The following is an 18,050-nucleotide window of genomic DNA, read 5'->3' as shown; positions in this document are numbered from 1 at the left end:
TCGGTATATTGTCATGGGATGTAGAGTACAGCATAGGGAATACAGTCAATGGAATTGTAACGGCTATATCAGAGGGGTAGTAGATTGGGGGAGGGGGGGTTATAAATGTGTGAGTGCTGTAAAAGTCTACCTATGACATTGTTTTTCACACATGAAACTAATAAAAAAATAAAGAAAAATAAAACATGCCAAAGTGAAAAAAAAACAAAGTCTACCAGTAGAAATTAGGTATTTATCAAAACTCAGTACTCTATACTGAAGTTTGATAAATACTTCATTTCTATAAAGGCTTTCCAACTAGTTCTTTGTGACCACGTGTCAGGTGATTGAGCTGAAAACGTTCAAAGTTGCTGTGGTTGTGGGTGTGGGCGTGTGTTCTGCAGTGGGGGAGAAACTAAATCACTGCGCAGTACAAGGACTTACAACAATGATGGGTATAAACTCTAAATAGGAATATGCTTCGAATCCCCTTGAGGTAGAAGTCTGGCAATTTCCTTTTGAGTCACGGAGATTGTGCGTGGGACTGTGTATCGGGAAAGGTGATATTCTAACTCGTGCTCCTCCTACTTTTGACATCCGCGTGCATGTTGCACGAGCTCCGAGCCTCTTTGAAACTCATACTGGGTTAGTTTCTACGTAGAGGAATTAAGGACAGAAAGATGGAAAATTCCTTCTAGAGGATTTTAAAATTAGGATAGATCTCAAGAACGATGACATGAATCAGGATCTAAATGAACGGCATAAAAATAAAAAAGGCATGTCGTGGGGGAGACCCTGCTCGCTGCACCATTTGTCGTGGGGAGGCCTTCTCGCCCCGCCATCTTTCAGGCGGGGCGGCCTGCGGGGTCTCTGCTCCCGCTCCCCACACAAGAACGCAGGATATCGTGAGGCTGAAAAGAAACACCCACGGAGCCATAGGTAGGGGAGCCATACCACCACGGTCTCACTGGAGGCTGGGCCCACCGGACGCAGACCTGCTGGCCACTTTTCCGCCAACCGACCGACTGACGACTCTTCTCCACTCTCTCCTCTGTTCCTCTCTCTCGGCTCTCCTCTTCCGCTCTCTTCGGCTCTGCTCGGCTCTGCTCGGCTCTGCTCGGCTCTGCTCGGCTCTGCTCGGCTCTGCTCAGCTCTGCTCGGCTCCTCGGCAGTCCTTCGTAGCCACAGCAGTTATACCAGCGGCCAATTGGCTAACCGGCCACAGCCGACGGCCAATCAGCCACAGCCGATGGCCATTCACCACCTGAGCCAGTACCCCTTCACGTGAGGCCGAGAGCCTGTAAACTACTCTCTGGGGTTCTGTCCCCACAAAGCATAAGGATATTTCATGTTTTATAATAAAGAAGAATTCTATACTTGTAAGCATCATGGACATAAGTATTTGTTGCTTTCTAAATCTATTCCTTTACATAACGTTCTTATTTTCTGAAGGAAGCCCAGTGTCCTGGCTATAACATTATTCATTCTCCTGTATCATTATTGCTGATTAAAGATTAAAACATTTCACATGAAACTTAGTACCTTTTGTTATTTAAAGAAGAGAAACTCTCCTCTTTATCTGTTACATCTTAAGTCACTCACTATAAATATATAAATCAGATATAAGGACAATGGAACAAGAACCTCTAGTCCTATTCATCCCGTGAGAGCACAGCTGTGACGTATTTCAGAGAGCTTTGTGATTGCTCAGCCCTAAGCACAACCCTATAAAATGAGGGGCCTTGAAATGCTGGTCAGGGTAGAGTGCAAAGCAGCTGCTGGCAATAATACCAACACTTACCAGGACGAGGTTCTGGTCCAGCTTTGAGGGCAGAAAACTGGTGGAACCAAAGACAAGCTTTCAGGTTGGCTGGTAAGTAGAGAAATGTCTCATGCCCCACATGTGAAGGGGTTTCCTGAATTATTTGTGTTTGCAGATACTTACCCTGCTTGCTCTTTTAGTCAATGCTGACTGTTTTTTTTTAAGTCATACATTCAAGTATATATATTTTTTCTTTTTGCTTGAATATAAATTTTTGACTGAAGAGATCTTTGGGTACATTTACTTTAGAAGTTTACACTCGTTTTTTAAGTGCTGTTCTTTCTATGTCATTTGTTGTTTATATAAATCTAGAGAACATTTATTTTTCACTTTAAGTTGAAATGCCATGATTTTTATAGACAGAGAAAGAGACCTTGAATTTTTAAGTTTATACCTATAAATTATTTGGAAATATAATGTGTATGTGGGTTAGATGTATAAAGTATATTCTATTTTAAATATATTTTACTTTTGGTGACAAAAATTATTTCAATGGTAATATGTGGGTCAGTGATTTCTTGGTATTGATTTTCACTACTAATTTAGTAAAATTGTTCAAACCCATATGTAAGGAAATAGGTTCCCAGTAACATCTACAATTAAAAGCAGAAAAATAAATGTATATAAAATACAATTTGTGTGCTAATAGACAAACCCCAGTTTTATATTATCAGATGCAAAACTTAAAGGAGAAGTACAATCCGTTTTTTGAAACTGTTAGAAAACGTACTAAACTTGAATGCGATGACTCTGCAATCAGGATATGTTCCATTGTATTCCTCCTAGTTCCATATGAATGTGGCATTCAGTATGTACTTGAGCCAACTATGTGCCGGGTGAGAGATCGGCAGCTGTTGAAAAAAATCCTAATTTTTATTCAAGCACTTGTCACCAAGAGAAATCCACTTGATTTAAAAAGGAATCATACTGCCTTTAACTGTTCTTATAAGATGAAATAAATCTTGCAAGTTATTTCCCAAACTTCCAAGAAGCTTTAGAAACTTCTGCTAGACACTCAGGATTCCTGTGTATCTACCCCGAAAAATTGACAACACTTATTTGTACAGATATATGTACCCATAAGTTCATTTCAGCATTACTAACGGTGGCCAACACATAGAAACGATCTAACTGTCTTTCAAGAGTTGATTGGATAAAGAAGTACTGGTACATATAAAAAGTGGAATACTACTCTGCCATAAAAAATGATGAAATAGTGCCATTTTGGACAACATGGTTGGATCTTGCGAGTATCATGCTCAGTGAAAACAGTCAAAGAGGAAAGGACCAGAACCATAAGATTTCACTCATATGTGGGACATAAAACAGAAAGCAACAAATGGACAAGAATAAAAGGAAAGTCATAGACGTAGGCAGCAGTATGATGGTTACCAGAGGCTAAAGGACGTGGGGGAGGATGAAGAGGGGTAAAGGGGTGAAATATATGGTGACAGACTGAGACTAGACTTTGGGTGGTGAGCACAGAATATATAAATGATGTGTTAGAGAATGGGACACCTGAAACTCACATAATGTTATTATCAAATGTTACCTCAATAAATTAAAAAAAAGAATGACCTGTCTGGAGACATTGTGGTTGAAAAATCTGATGTGACTCTCTCCCTTCTGCGGTGCAGAGATGGAAACCCGAAGGAAGCCCCAGCTCCTTGTGCGCCTGACTCTTTTCAGCGTGCTCTTCTCACAAATGCTGGCCTGGCCTCTTTTCGAAGCACCTTTTCTGAAGTAAGTTCTCTTTCAATTCAGTTGAACATTCCATGTTTATCTAAAAGACAATTTCCTTTCTGTTATATTGAACAACTCACTTTTTAAAATATTTGTATTATTTATTTAAATATTTGGTTGATATATTATGTAAATTTTCCCCATCATGTCAATATGATTCTTAATACATACGATTAGAAACCTGAAGGCTCACCAAATTCACTGAACCTGCGTAACTATTCAAAGATGGATTCTTTGGAATTGATCAATACAAAGAAATGTATAACACCAAGTTGAATTTTGAGATAAATTTTAGAAATTTAGAGAAATACAAGCAGTTAATATCCAGCTCTCAGGAAATGTTTGAGCCAAATGATACTAAACATCAAGAAATATGCAAATTGCTTGCAGTTTTCATATGGAATAGTAAAAATGTTTCAAATTTCTGTATTATATAAAATCTTTATTCTTATAGGATTTAACTTTGCAAACCAAAGACATCACGGAGGACGTGTATTTGCTGAATGCTCAGATAGGGTTGAACTGAGTAGCTCTTATGCGTAGGACACACAGCTTGTAAAAGTTGTATGACATCTATATTAAGGAATAAACCAAAATTTTACTATTAATACTCTCATAAACCATAGAAGCCATTGTCAATTATTCTATCCACATTTTTTAATGGGTGATACTTCACAAGATTTTCAGTGTCTGTTTCAAATCATTGCGAAATCAGATGTCTTCTGAGAAAGTGATGTGTTCTACTTCTATTGTCTTTTAATTAACATGTTGGGTTACAGCACACCATTTGAAGGAGCAATTGATCGTGATGAAGCTTTACTAACACTAAGAAAAACTGACATCTTGCCAAATAACATTGCTGGAAATGACAGGTGAGTTCATTTTATTGAGTTTTATTTTAGAAAATGAATCTCTGAAGTAAAAATTTTTATTTTTGTGTCTCCATGGAGCTATTTCTACAGTATAGCACTGCAGGTTTCCACGTGTCATGGCTTCCTCCAGCCTGACTCACTGCAGCTCTTGCAGCTGTCCATGATGTTTATGTGCAGAGGTTGCAACAAGCCAGGATGACCCAATCACATACTTACTTTCTGTTGCACAAATTGTCAACATCAAAAATTGTACTAATTCTAGTAAAACTTCAATATTTAGGATTCCATGATAGAGAAAGTTCTAAGGCAAGAGTTTATCTCTATGTAAAGAAAAGATGCCTAACAATAAAAGCTACTCACTCAGAGGACCACTTGTGGAAAGCAGCATTTAACAGGAGACATAGAAGATCTACTCTGAAGACAAAAAATTAAAGCTTCCTCATTAGGGCTGAAAAGAAGGTTGCTAGATCCTAAGATCCTCTCCAATTTAAGAGATTTTATTTCCAAATAGTTTTTGAGAAGAAAACACAAGAGTCATTAGAGTGTTTGTGCTAAAATCAAGATAGTTTTTTCTTATATGTCCTTATTTATGGTACATGAATAAAGGGTTAGGAATCAATCAATCAATCAATCGAAGAATAATAAATGGGAAATAATTAGTTATTTTCTATTTATTTTTTTACCTTTTTATTAGTTTTAGGTGTACAATACAATGTAATATTTAAACATTTATCATTTATATCCCTCACTCAGTGATAACCCCCCACCACCCATCTACTACCCCTCTGAGATCGCACACAGCCGTTACGTTTCCACTGCCTCTATTCCTAGTGCTGTACTTCACTTCTTCTAAATATATATATGTATATAAAATTGTAGTTGACATTCATTATTCTTCAGCTTCAGCTTCAGGTGTATAGTGCATGATCAGACAAGAACTAATTTAAATATGTTCTATTTCTCACACCAATATATATCAGAGAAGGTTTACTTTGAAAGATTCTATCAGTGAGCTTTTACAATGAGGTATAACTCTAAAAAAGCTTATACTTTAATTCTAAAACATTTTGGGACAGAAATATGGAAAATGTTTTGATATAAATCACTAAAAAATCTATTTTTTTAGGATTTTAAGAAATCCTTCTGGACTTAAGTTTTCACAAGAAACTTTCATAATAAGCTGGTGGTTAGTTTCTCTCTTATTCATTGAGCCAAAACAATATGGAGAAAAACCTTTTTAAAATAATGGTTATACTTTCTTCCTTATTTTAGGAATGCCAGACACACTGAAGAAATTTTAACCAGTGACTACAAAAGACTCTTGGGACAACTTTCTGCCAAAAGAAACGCTGAATCCTTTATTGGAAAAGGAGATAGGTAAAGAGAATTTATTATTTTTTCCAAACATGTTATGATTGTTTAATCAACAAATTATATTTGCACTGATCACAATTTATTTCCTTTGTTCCAAATTGATAACTCTTGATAATATTCAATTTAGGTAAAAATTAATGCATATTCTTCAATGAAATATACAAGGCCCATGCATTATAAAATCAGGCTTTCTAGTAATATCATACTCACTGGTTCAGACAAACTTATTTTTGTAAAGAGCAATCATTTGTGAATGTGCAATCAAATTGAAGTAGACACAGTAAAAATAAGACATAGTATAAACTGAAGCAAATTTTAGGGTTAACCATACTTGTTTTTTAAATTCTTGCTCAAACCAAGCTTTGGAAGAATCTCTTTACCTGGACAATAGCTGAATATTTACTAGATACAATTTAGGAGAAAAGCTTTTTTAAAAGCACTTATTTTTAAAGATATTTCCTCCTAATGGCAGAAAAGAACTTCAAATATTCACCCATTTCTAATATTTTATTAAGTATTTGATCATGTACTACAGAATGTGATTTAACACATTCCCAGAGAATGCCAAAATGTGTTGGATTATTCCTGGTTCCTCTATTTTTAGGTTTAGGTATATTTTCTTTTAGAATTGTTGTGAAAGAAAACAAGTTTGGTGTTGGAATTCCTTTTTATCTGACACCAAAATATTTGGAACTTTGTTATATTTACCATTTCTTGTTCAAACTCACTGATTTCTGTTTTCTCACATTTCACAGCGATAACATCTCAGAGGACAAAGTTACAACCAAACGTCACGCAGATGATACGTTCACTGACCGAATTGAACTTATTGAAAAGCAAAAGGCTCTGAGGCCACTCTTGGAGAACATTCGTCGTGCTAGGTAAAAAAAGAGACAACTTGGTAAAATGAGAAATTATAAATGACTTTCAAAATAGAAGCTACATAATGGACACTTATCTATCTCTCTGCCTCACTATCTATCTACACGCTGTGAGCGGTAATTTTCAACCTTGGCTGCCTTTAGACTCCCTGGAGAATTGTTAAAATACTGATGTCTGGCCAGGAAATTAGTGCCTCTAGTGGTATGGTTCTAGGCGTTGGTATTTTCTAGGGCTCCCCAGCTGATTCTACTGTGACTTTAGAGTTAAAAATTATGAGTGTAGAGGTATCTAGTCTGAATTTGGAAACAGGTTTTGTCAAAAGTGCTGACATTTAAACATAGATATTGGAGAACAATAACAGGAAGTGGGGTGATCTCTCTTTTTATTCCAATTATTTTTGTTTAGATGATGAGTAATAAGCACAATCCTGGGTGGGTGAGTTCAGACAAGATGACTGTCTTCCCCCCACCCCCAATTATAATTGTGTCGAACTGTTATAGCTACTTTAAAGCTGAAGAACAATTGATAGATAAAAGCTAACCTCAAAGATCAATATTTAGCCCCCAGAGCACTTGACAGAGCACAGATAATAACATAGGTCACACATTATATCTTCTTTAGATGCTTTGTCTTCTAAGAGCCTTAACATGCACAATGTCTCTTTCTGGTTGGCAGGAATGAGCCAGACTATTCAGAAATGCACAGAAAGATAAATGGAAGAAAGATACATGGAAAAACTCCCCAGGGGTGGGTATATGTGTGTGTTCGTATTTTATTCTTACAGCAATCATTCAGTTATGTAAGTAGGGAAGAATCACTTAGGAAGAAATACTAGAGTTCTCACAATGAGACCTCATGTGAGAAGGATACTTCTGCCTGAAGAGAACCCCAAGCCAGTAGACAGCTTAAAAGGATTCATGCAGGCTGGTGATCACCTAAGAGAGAAAGCTAAGAAGGAGGAAACAGTTTGGTTTTGTTGAGTTTGCATGGATGTATTCCTATCCTTCTGTCAAGTTATAACTCAGAAGGCACTGACTCACATTAATGAGAAACCCTTGCTTTCTTTGGGGAATCCAGCCATGCTGTTTTTGTTATTGAAGATTTAGTCCCACAATTGACTGCTAGCACCTCACTGAAGTACAGGAAATATGACCAAATTACAGTATGACTCATTATTGTGAAAACACAAAGGTACTCTGGGTCTAATTGTATTCCTGAAATACGGTAAACTTCCTGCAGACAAGTCCAATTTAGGTTTCACCTATAAAGTGAATGAAGGTACTATGACTCCAATAGCAGTTATTGTAAAATGTGTTTTGAGAAGAGAAAACACGAATAGTTCCTTTTTTTTCCATTTCTTAATTGATAAACTTGTTATCAGAGTGGTTTTAAGAGGTACAGGAATACAAGACATATTTCTAACCTGACCTGCTTTAAGGTTGACATTAGCCCATAAAAAAGGTTTACGAGACTTTGCAAGTGCTTAGTCATCACTGTATCAGAGGTTGGCAACACTTTTCTTTAAAGGCTATGCAGTAAATATTTTTGGCTTTGTGGCCTATACAGTTTCCGTTACAACTACAGAGCTCTGCTGTAACAGCGTGAGAGCTGCCAAAGATAGTACGTAAAATGAAAGGGAATGGGTGGGTTACATAAAAATTTTATTTGTAAAACATGAAGGTAGGCTAGACTCCAACTAGGTCTGACTTGGTCAAAGAGATTAATCTGCATGAGCTGAGACTGAAGACAATTCATGGTCTTTCTTCAGTTCCTGGAGCAAATATCTCAGGTTTTCATGAGAGTGCTCAAGAGTGGACAGGGTGTCTGGAAAGACACCTGCACCATTGGTTGCTTCTGTCCACTGATTACTCAATCACCTCTAAGAGAGATACAGGGTGAAGGACTCTGCACCCGCCCACTCATTATTATAAAAGTATATTACAGAGAATCATGTACCTTTGCTCAAAATAAAAAAAAGTTAATCTTACATAGCTTCTTGAAAAATTGTTTATAAGCAGAAATCTTCTCCATTAAATTAAGAAACACAATACACACTAAAATATAAAGGAAGATACATCACTCAGGTTTTTTAAAGTTATTTCATCATTTATGAGATTGCATCCTCCATTGTTTCTGTTTCTTTCTGAATGGGTAACATTGGAGAAATTATTTTGACAGAAAAACTTGTGGGTCAACCATTTGTGAAAAGTACAAATGGGTAACTATTAATGACCAACCTTAGAGTCCCTTCACATTGCAGTTCCGTTTGTGACAAACAGTTTTAGAAGACACCTTTTCGATATTACAGAACACAGTCTCCTGTCACAGGCTATTGACAAGGGGCAAAAAGAAACTGGTGTGTATCAAGTGAGTGGAGAATGAATGAAACTAATGCGCTATAAAAAAATATTTTTATACTTACATACCAATTCTTTCTTTTTCAGAATTTTTGAAGAAAAATGATTAGGTGAAGTAATGATACTTTGATTTCTACCTAAGTAATTCAAGAAATGCCTTCAAATCATAACAAATAAAGTGCTGTATGATTCATGTTGTGCCTCATTTTATTCCAAGGTGATAACTGTTGCTTACATTGCAAATATTGTTTAAGAGTTCTTAAAATTGCCTTTAACTCATGAAAATCTGGGATTCCAGAGACTGTGTATCTTTTCTAACAAAGATGTACTTAATGACAACTGAACACCAACTTAATTCCAATTATACGAGGCTTTATAGAAGGGTAGTCATAGAGCAACATTGATGTGTTTATTTATAAAGCGTACTTAACTATTCAGGAGAGTGGAGCACATAATCAGTGTCTCCAAATTTGAATATTAAGCACATGGAACGCTGTGTTAAATGAACCTCAAATTGTCTAAGAGAATATAAAAAAATAAAAATTCTTTCTACAAAAAAGATTTTAAAAAATGTATGCATTCCCATATCAGCAGGCAAACTATTTTGAATGGGATTAACAGTCTCTCAAATTTGGATCTCTAACTGCCAAAGGCTCTCTTCTGATGTAGTGTTGCAATGAAAGAGAATGGCCTCTGCTTCTGACACTGGACATTTCTTTCATGATATGTTAAGAATGTGTAGAATGTAAACTCCTTGGAGCATTTGTTTTTCAGTAATATTTTGTGTTTTGCCATAATCAGCCAAAGAATGCTTTCAAATTACCATCAATGAAGGTCTATTTGGAGACACAACTGTTTTCCTAAAATGACTCCATGAAATTATATGTAGAAAATAAAGACCTTTGATTGTCATTGCACACACTTTCTATTGTATTCATTAATTTAAGGCTATGAAGGTACCTTGTTTTAGCACTAATGGTGTAGGCACTAGATAGGTTTTGTAATATGTAAAGTAGGACTATTTGAATGTTTTATTATGTGCTCATTCTAAAAAACAGAGACTTACATAAGAGAGAAATTGCTCTCTCAAACTGGGCAAAAGATAAAATGTCAAGGGATAGTATGATGGTTCAGTTCCATGAAGTCCTCAGAAATCAAAACCCCTTCCAGGTCACCTTTCATCTCCTAGGGCACGGCCCTTCCCCTCATGATCTAAAGTTGCAGCTGGAGTTCTAGCCATCATATCTGCATTTTTGGAGCAGGTGGAAGAAGACGCAGGGAAAAAAAGATAAGAAGAAGAAAAAAAGGAAGGAGTACATGGCTGATGTACCGTTTTGGCTGATTGTCTCGTCCTGTGCGATGAGAGTTGTGGGGAGCGAGGAGGGCAGCGCAGGGTTAAGAAAAGGCAGTAGCCATGAATAGAGTTTAAGCTGGGCTAAGCTATGTGCAGCCTCAAGGACTGAGCACAGGCCAGCACTAGCTTTTATTAGTTAGGTGGGGAAGTAAAGGAGATAAAGCTTGTCAGTCTCAAGATCTGTGAATCCCACACATCATAATAGGGAACTGATTCAAGCCAATCACACTTGCCTGCAGGCAGCTGAACCATAAGTCTCAGGATGTGTGTACTTCCCCAAGGGACAAAACCTACATGCATATGAATAGATGGAGAGCACACAATTGAATCACTTCCTTTGCAGGTTTTGGGAAGGAAAGCAGCCACAGAAGCTGAGGCTTTCCTTAGCCTGGGGAAGGTGGAGGTCTGTGCCCACCTCAGTGATCCCCTGGGGTTCTCCTGTTGGTTGCCACTTGACTGCGCCTGGCTTGAGTTGTCCCCCGCCATGGGGAATTTTACTCGTCATTGGCTGACCAGCCATCTTTCTGTGGCCAAACGGGGAGACATAAGGTACAAGCACAAAAGGGAAGCAAAGACCCTGAAAGGATCAGTCTCACAGACTCTCCTTTCTTTGGGGGCAGCAGGTACAAGGAGACAGATGGATAGGCTGCTGCATGGCAACACCTGATATCTTATGGTAACATCCCCTTGAGGAGAACAGTTTTATGGTGACAGCCATTTGTAAAGGAGGCCAGGGAATCTTTTGTTTAGTGTTTGTTTTATGTGCCCTGACAAAAATGGTGGTTCTATTAATATAAAACCAACAAAACATATTTTTATGTGGGGGTGTTTTCTATTCAGAGCTCAAGCTATGCATCTTGAATTCTTACAAAGAAAGCTTAAAGAAATGATAGATTAGTGGGAATCAGAAAGATCCCAACCATTAATGAAGAATCAATATCATCACAAGGCAAAGCATTGCTTCTTTCCTTTTCTACAATTAGAAAAGATGTCTACTTAAGGAGAGTAGAACTACAAGTAATTGCAAAGTGGTGTACACATGTTGAGGTGAAGTAGACTAATAGTTTTTTAAATACCTGATTTATAAAATATTAAACATTTAAGTGAGCTTGCTATACAAAGTGTTGCAGTGAAAATAGAAAACCTCCAGATGTAATTTACACAAAGGAAATTTATAAAGATCCAATGGGGGCAGAGCAGTAGTGCAATTTGAGTGTCCATCTAAACGACTTTATCTGATTGTATTAATGTTAATGCTTTTCAACTTCTTTCCTATACTTTCAAGACCTGTACATTGAATGCCTCTGTAGTGCCATGTAGATATCTGAGAGTTGGGTTCTGGGCAGAGGGAACAGCAAGTTCCGGCAAGGAACGGTCCTGGTGTATCTAGACAGCAAGGAGGGCAGTGCGGCCGGAGCCGTGTGCACTGGAAAGGGCTGAGCAGGAGATGAGGTGACAGAGGTCACAGGACTAGACCTCGTGAGGCCTCAGAGGATATGGAAGGACTCGAGGACTGAGATGAGGAGATGGTACGGAGTTTGGGACAGGCTGTGACACTATCTGAATTCTATTTCATAGGGTCATTCAGGCTGCTACATTGGGAATAGTGTGAAGGGCTGGAGGGGTGCTAGGGATGGAAACACGAGAGGAACGTGGAGGCTACTACCACGAATCATAAAAGGAAATATTGAAAGGAAGACATGTTGATGGCATTCAGGACATCAAGGGTAATAAGATGAAAGCTCTGAAGGCCATTCCAGACAAGAGAGTTCCAAAATTTCTTTGAAGGTGGACTAGGCTCTGGCAATGGTGCATAGCTTCCCAAGGGGAGTACTTGGAAGGTGACCATAGTGATATTCAGCAATGAGATATATGGCACTTTTACTGGGATGAGTTTGCAAACTTAATTGTCCTACCTCAAATGTCAAAGATCTCATTCTGAGGGAGAAAATCTGCTTTTACGTCCTCTGGAACTGGAATGCTAGTCTTTATCACATTAATATACTGTCTATCTGCACACAGTACTTAACCTGTACTCTGTGTAGTAGCCAGAGTGATCTTTTACAAACAGATACCAGTTCACCTCATGTCCCTGCTTACTGGCTTACCTTTTCCTTTGGATGAGGTCTGTATCAGTTTCTCATTTGGGCCACACCTCCAATGTTTTCTGAAATGATTTTTGTTGTTTTTATTGTTATAGTTTGATGTTCTTCCCTCCTTCCTCCTTTATTATATATTTTTTAAGCCAAAGTTCACCTGTTCAATAGATCTCACCTTGATATACCTTCCTCATGCATACCTCCTCTAGCTATCATAATACGTTGTAGGATTTCCTAAGTCATCTTACCTTGTAATCACTTATTCAAAGCATGTAGTTTACATTGGTTTTGAGAGCTGAGGCAGTGTTTGGCCTTTAAAATCTGTATTCCTAATGAAATAAGAAATGGAATGAAGATTACATTTCCTCTAAGGTTAGAAGCAACTGGTAACAGTTTTACATTGAATTTGTCCACTAAATACATGTGATTTTCATTTTATTTATTCACTCATTCTTTACAAAAAGATATTTTGAAATGTAAACCGTAAATGAAACACAGTGAGATGGTATTAAAAATTCAAGGGTATTCTGATCTATTTGGCCTCTATTTGAATGCCTCAAAGATGGAGCACATGGAAAAATTTTGAAATGAGAGGGCGGGGAAAGTATTTCACAGTTACTGTCCAAGAGACAATTTCAGTAAATGCACTTCACTGCATAACTAACTTCAGGATTTCTACTCAGAAACAGTAATAGATGTTAAAAAACCTTTTGTTTAATATAGAGCAGACTTTGAAAAGCTTTTCCCATAAAGGCCCAGATAGTATGTATTTGCAGCTTTGAGGATCATTCAGTCTCTGTCATAGTGATTCTACTCTGCCATGCAGCACGAAGCAACCATAGGCAATATTTTAACGATTGTGCATGGCTGAGCTTAAACAGAACTTTATTTATGGACATTAAAACTTAAATTTAATATCATTTTTATATGCCACTATATATACATATATATATGTGTGCCACTATATATACTCTGAAATAATGGTTTTTACAATATAACTGGTTATGTTATATTATATTGTAAAAAGCATTCTAATATTATAAAAACTATTGTTATCTTTCATATATAATATAATATAATATAATATAATATAATATAATATATATGTATATATATTATGACCAGTTATATTGTAAAAACCATTCTTATCTTTCAGAATATATGAGACAGATGATAGATTGGATTTGGTTCATGGGTTATAGTTTGCCAGCTGTTGATGCAGTTTAGGTATAACCACAAATTTGATGATATACTTCTCTTCAAAGTCTGCAAACACCTTGTCCTATGAGTTCAATAAATACAACTCCAAAGACTTTATAAATTGAAACCAATGACTGGGAGTCTTTTATGTAAGACCATTCCATATTTTTTCTCCTTTTTTTGTTTCAGCCTTAGAAACACAGAAGATGCAACAATAGTATTAAATAATACCAAACGAAAGAAGAATAAAAACCTTTTCATTTTTCCCATACAAATCATTCATTTCATTCTGCTCAGCAAACATTAACAGGGACTTATAATGTACTAGGTGCTGGAGATATAATAATGCATAAGACTTAGTTCCAGTAGGAGACACAGTTAGATCAATTGATCATTTCATTTCAGTGTAGAAAATACTATGAAAGAAAAATACAGAAAGAGAGCTAGAAACGCAAGTCTAGACGGGTGAGAAAAGACATTCTAAAAGAGTGATGAATCATTTACTTTTTAGAAAACATTTCTTTTTCCTTTGTGAAAATATACTTTTACAAGGATTTCACTAGCTTGGACCAATGTTTAATGAGATTAAAATAGTCGCCAATATACTAATCAAACATTAGCCAGGGGATAATGTATGCCCATTATTTCTTTGAGGAACTAAAAAGCAGCTCATTTATTGTTTAGTGAGACTAACTCTAAAAAAAACAAACTATGGACATGGCAGAGAATTTTTTTTAAAAGATAAAATTGGTAAAACTTGGAAAAATCATCCTATAAGAAAACTCAGATTTGAAGATTGGAAAGAAGTATTGGACATTACACCAAAAGAATTTTTTTAAAAATGTAGAAAGATTTGATGTCCAAAGCAAATACAGTTGAAAGGAGCACCATCCCAGTCTCATGCACCCACTTACCTAACACAGATCCTGAGCCCCTGGGATGTGTCAGGCACCAATAACATTTATAACAGAATTAGAAAATATAATCCTAAAATTTATATGGAACAATAAAAGACCCCAAATAGCTATGGCAATCTTGAGAACTAGAACAAAGTGGGAGGTACCATGCTACCCTACATCACATCATACTACAAAGGTATAGTAACCCAAAAAGCATGGTATTGACATAAAACCAGACACATAGATGAACGGAAGAGAATGGAGAGCTTAGGAATAAATCCATGCCTATATGGTCATTCAATATATACTAACGAAAGCAAGAACTGATGTGGGGTAAAGACATTCTATTTAATAAATGGTACTGGGAAAATTGGACAGACACAATGAAAAAAAAGAAACTGGACCACCTTCTTACACCATATACAAAAATAAGTTCAAAATGGAGTGAACCCTTAAATGGAAGACCTGAAACAATAAAAGTACTAGGAGAAAATATAGGGAGTAAATTTGTAGATATTACCCTTAGTGATATTCTAACTTACATATCCCCTTGACAAGGGAAGCAAAAGAAGAAATATACATGTGGGATTACATCAAACTAAAAAAGTTTTTTCATAGCAAAGGAAACCATCAAAAAAATGAAAAAGACACCAAAAAAACATGGTACAGAATGGGAAAGGATATTTGCCAATGGTACATCTGATAAGAGGTTAATATCAAATATCTATAGAGAAATCATACAACCCAACAATACAAAAACAAACAACCCAATTAAAAAATAGGGTGTGGACGTGAAGATAGATTTCTCTGAAGAGGACATACAGATGGCCTACAGACTTATGAAAAAACGCTCTACCTCACTAATCATTAGAGAAATGCAAATAAAAACCACAGTGGGATACCACCTCACCCTGGTCAGAATGGTATCATCAATAATTCAACAAACAACCAGTGCTGGCAAGGATGTGGAGAAAAGGGATCCCGCGTGCACTGCTGGTGGGATTGCAGATTGGTGCAGCCACTATGGAATAAGTGTATCATTATTGCTGATTAAAGATTAAAACATTTCACATGAAACTTCGTACCTTTTTTAATTTAAAAAAGAGAAAGTCTCCTCTTTATCTGTTACATCTTAAGTCACTCACCATAAATATATAAATCAGATATAAGGACAATTGAACAAGAACCTCTAGTCCTATTCATCCCGTGGGAGCACAGCTGTGACGTATTTCAGAGAGCTTTGTGATTGCTCAGCCCAAGCACAACCCTATAAAATGAAGGGCCTTGAAATGCTGGTCAGGGTAGAGTGCAAAGCAGCTGCTGGCAATAATACCAACCCTTAGCCAGGACGAGGTTCTGGTTCAGCTCTGAGGGCAGAGAACTGGTGGAGCCAAAGACAATCTTCCCAGGTCAGAGAGTAAGTACAGAAATGTCTCACCCCCCACATGTAAAGGGCTTCTCTGAATTATTTCTGTTGGCAGATGCTTTCCCTGCTTGCTCTTTTACTCAATACTAACTTTTTTTTAAATTACGTTTTCATGTAGGATTTTATTTTTAGTTTTTGTGTGAATATAAATTTTTGACTGAAGGGACCCTTGGGTATACATATTTTTGAAGTTTTCAACTCATTTTTTAAGTTTTCTTCTTTCTATGTCAATTTTTGATTATGTGAACCTAAGGAACATTTATTTTTCACTTCAAGTTGAAATGTCATGATTTTTATAGACACAGAAAGAAACAGCCTTGAACATTTAATTGTCTACCTAGAAACTATTTGGAAATATAATGTACATGTGGATTAGGTTTAAAAACACATTCTATTTTAAATATAGTTGTCATGCAGTGTCATACGGGGCCTCAGCTTCCGCTCCCCACATAAGAAGTTAGGATATGGAGAGGCCAAAAAGGAACACCCTCAGAGCCATAGGTAGGGGAGTCATTCCAGTATATTCTCGCTGGCGGCTGGGTTGGAGACAGAGGAAGCAGGAGCCACACTATCCGCAACCTGCCATCCACTTCTGTCTGCCAACCAACCTCACTTGCTAGCTGCAATCCTCCATGCTAAATGCAATCGCTCTTGCTAGCTCGGCCACCATCTTTTTGCTAGCCCCCATTTGCTGCTAGTGCAGCCATGGCAGTTATATTAGTGGCCAATGGCTCACTAGTTACAGCTGACGGCCAACTAGCCACAGCTGATGGCCATCCAATCACAGTTGATGGCCATTTACTACCCGAGTGAGAACCTTTCCACGTGAGGACACGAGCCTGGAAACTGCACTCCTGGCTCTGTCCCCACAATAGTTTTCTATCTGTGGCAAAAATTATTTCAATGGTAATATGTGGTTCAATGATTTTTTTTTTGGTATTAATATTCACTATTAATTGAGCTAAATTGTTCAAGCCCACATGTAAGGAAATGAGTTTCCAGTAAGATCTACAAAACATTGAAAAAGAAATATATATAAAATACAATTTTTATGCTAATAGACATACCTCAGTTTTATATTAATCAGATGCAAAATTTACAGTAGAACAACAATCCGTTTTTTTGAAACTATTTGAAAAGATACTAAACTTGAATGCCACAACTATGTAATAAGGATAAGTCCCCTGCGGGTACTTCTAGCACCATATGAATATGGCATTTAGGATGTACTTGTGCCAACTATGTGCCTGGTGAGACATCACCAGCAGGTGAAAGGGATCCTAATTTTTATTCAAGCCTTTGTCACCGAGAGAAATCTTCTTGATTTTAAAAGGAATCATAATGCGTTTAACTCTTTCTAGCAGATGAAAATTATTTTCTAAACTCTGCAATAAAGTTTAGAAATTTCTGCTAGACACTCAGGATTCCTGTATATCTATCACCCCAAACTTGAAAACACTTATTTATAAATATATATGTACCTGTAATTTCATTGCTGCATTATTAATGGTGGCAAAGATATAGAGACAACCTAAGTGTCTTGTGAGAGTTGATTGGATAAAGAAGCTGTGGTACATAGGTAAAATGGAATACTACTCTGTCATTAAAAATCATTAAATATTGCCATTTTCAAAAACATGGACAGATCTTTCGAGTATCATGCTCAGTGAAAAGAGTCAGAGAGGAAAGGACCAGAACCATAAGATTTCACTCATATGTGGGACATAAAACAGAAAGCAACAAATGGACAATAATAAAAGGAAAGTCATAGACGTAGGCAACAGTATGGTGGTTACCAGAGGCTAAAGGACATGGGGGAGGAAGAAGAGGGGTAAAGGGGTGAAATATATAGTGACAGACTGAGACTAGACTTTGGGTGGTGAGCACAGAATATGTAAATGATGTGTTAGAGAATTGGACACCTGAAACTCGCATAATGTTATTATCAAATGTTACCTCAATAATTTTAAAAAAAGAATGACCTGTCTGGAGACATTGTGGTTGAAAAATCTGATGTGACTCTCTCCCTTTCGTGGTGCAGAG

The 18,050-nt window shown here is 36.9% G+C and overlaps 1 protein-coding gene across 2 annotated transcripts; it reads left to right on the top strand.

Moving 5' to 3' along the window:
* Nucleotides 1–1,705: 1,705 nt before the first annotated feature.
* Nucleotides 1,706–9,777, top strand: LOC148758742 (VIP peptides-like). 2 transcript variants are annotated; one of them, XM_088795366.1, is made up of 7 exons: nt 1,706–1,852; nt 3,439–3,544; nt 4,324–4,416; nt 5,689–5,793; nt 6,546–6,671; nt 7,348–7,419; nt 9,117–9,777. In XM_088795366.1, exons 2-7 carry the CDS (start codon nt 3,441–3,443, stop codon nt 9,133–9,135), a joined length of 519 nt encoding a protein of 172 aa, XP_088651492.1. In that variant the 5' UTR covers nt 1,706–1,852; nt 3,439–3,440; the 3' UTR covers nt 9,136–9,777. The 2 variants fall into 2 exon arrangements, with proteins under 2 accessions (XP_088651492.1, XP_088651493.1); XM_088795367.1 differs by lacking the exon at nt 1,706–1,852 and having other exon boundaries at nt 3,387–3,544.
* Nucleotides 9,778–18,050: the final 8,273 nt, after the last annotated feature.

This window comes from Rhinolophus sinicus, chromosome 2 (genome assembly GCF_057876585.1).
Source record: "Rhinolophus sinicus isolate RSI-liver-muscle chromosome 2, RSI-T2T, whole genome shotgun sequence".
Lineage (NCBI taxonomy): Eukaryota > Metazoa > Chordata > Mammalia > Chiroptera > Rhinolophidae > Rhinolophus > Rhinolophus sinicus.
Note: the sequence above shows the minus strand (reverse complement) of the source record. Positions and strands in the feature narration are given on the sequence as shown.

Bases quoted from the DNA above. Each gene is read 5' to 3' on its own strand.
- LOC148758742 (XM_088795366.1), top strand. From the start codon at position 3,441: ATGGAAACCCGAAGGAAGCCCCAGCTCCTTGTGCGCCTGACTCTTTTC. The intron at 3,545-4,323 runs GTAAGTTCTCTT...GTTGGGTTACAG, and splicing joins TTCGAAGCACCTTTTCTGAA to CACACCATTTGAAGGAGCAA. The intron at 6,672-7,347 runs GTAAAAAAAGAG...TCTGGTTGGCAG, and splicing joins GAGAACATTCGTCGTGCTAG to GAATGAGCCAGACTATTCAG.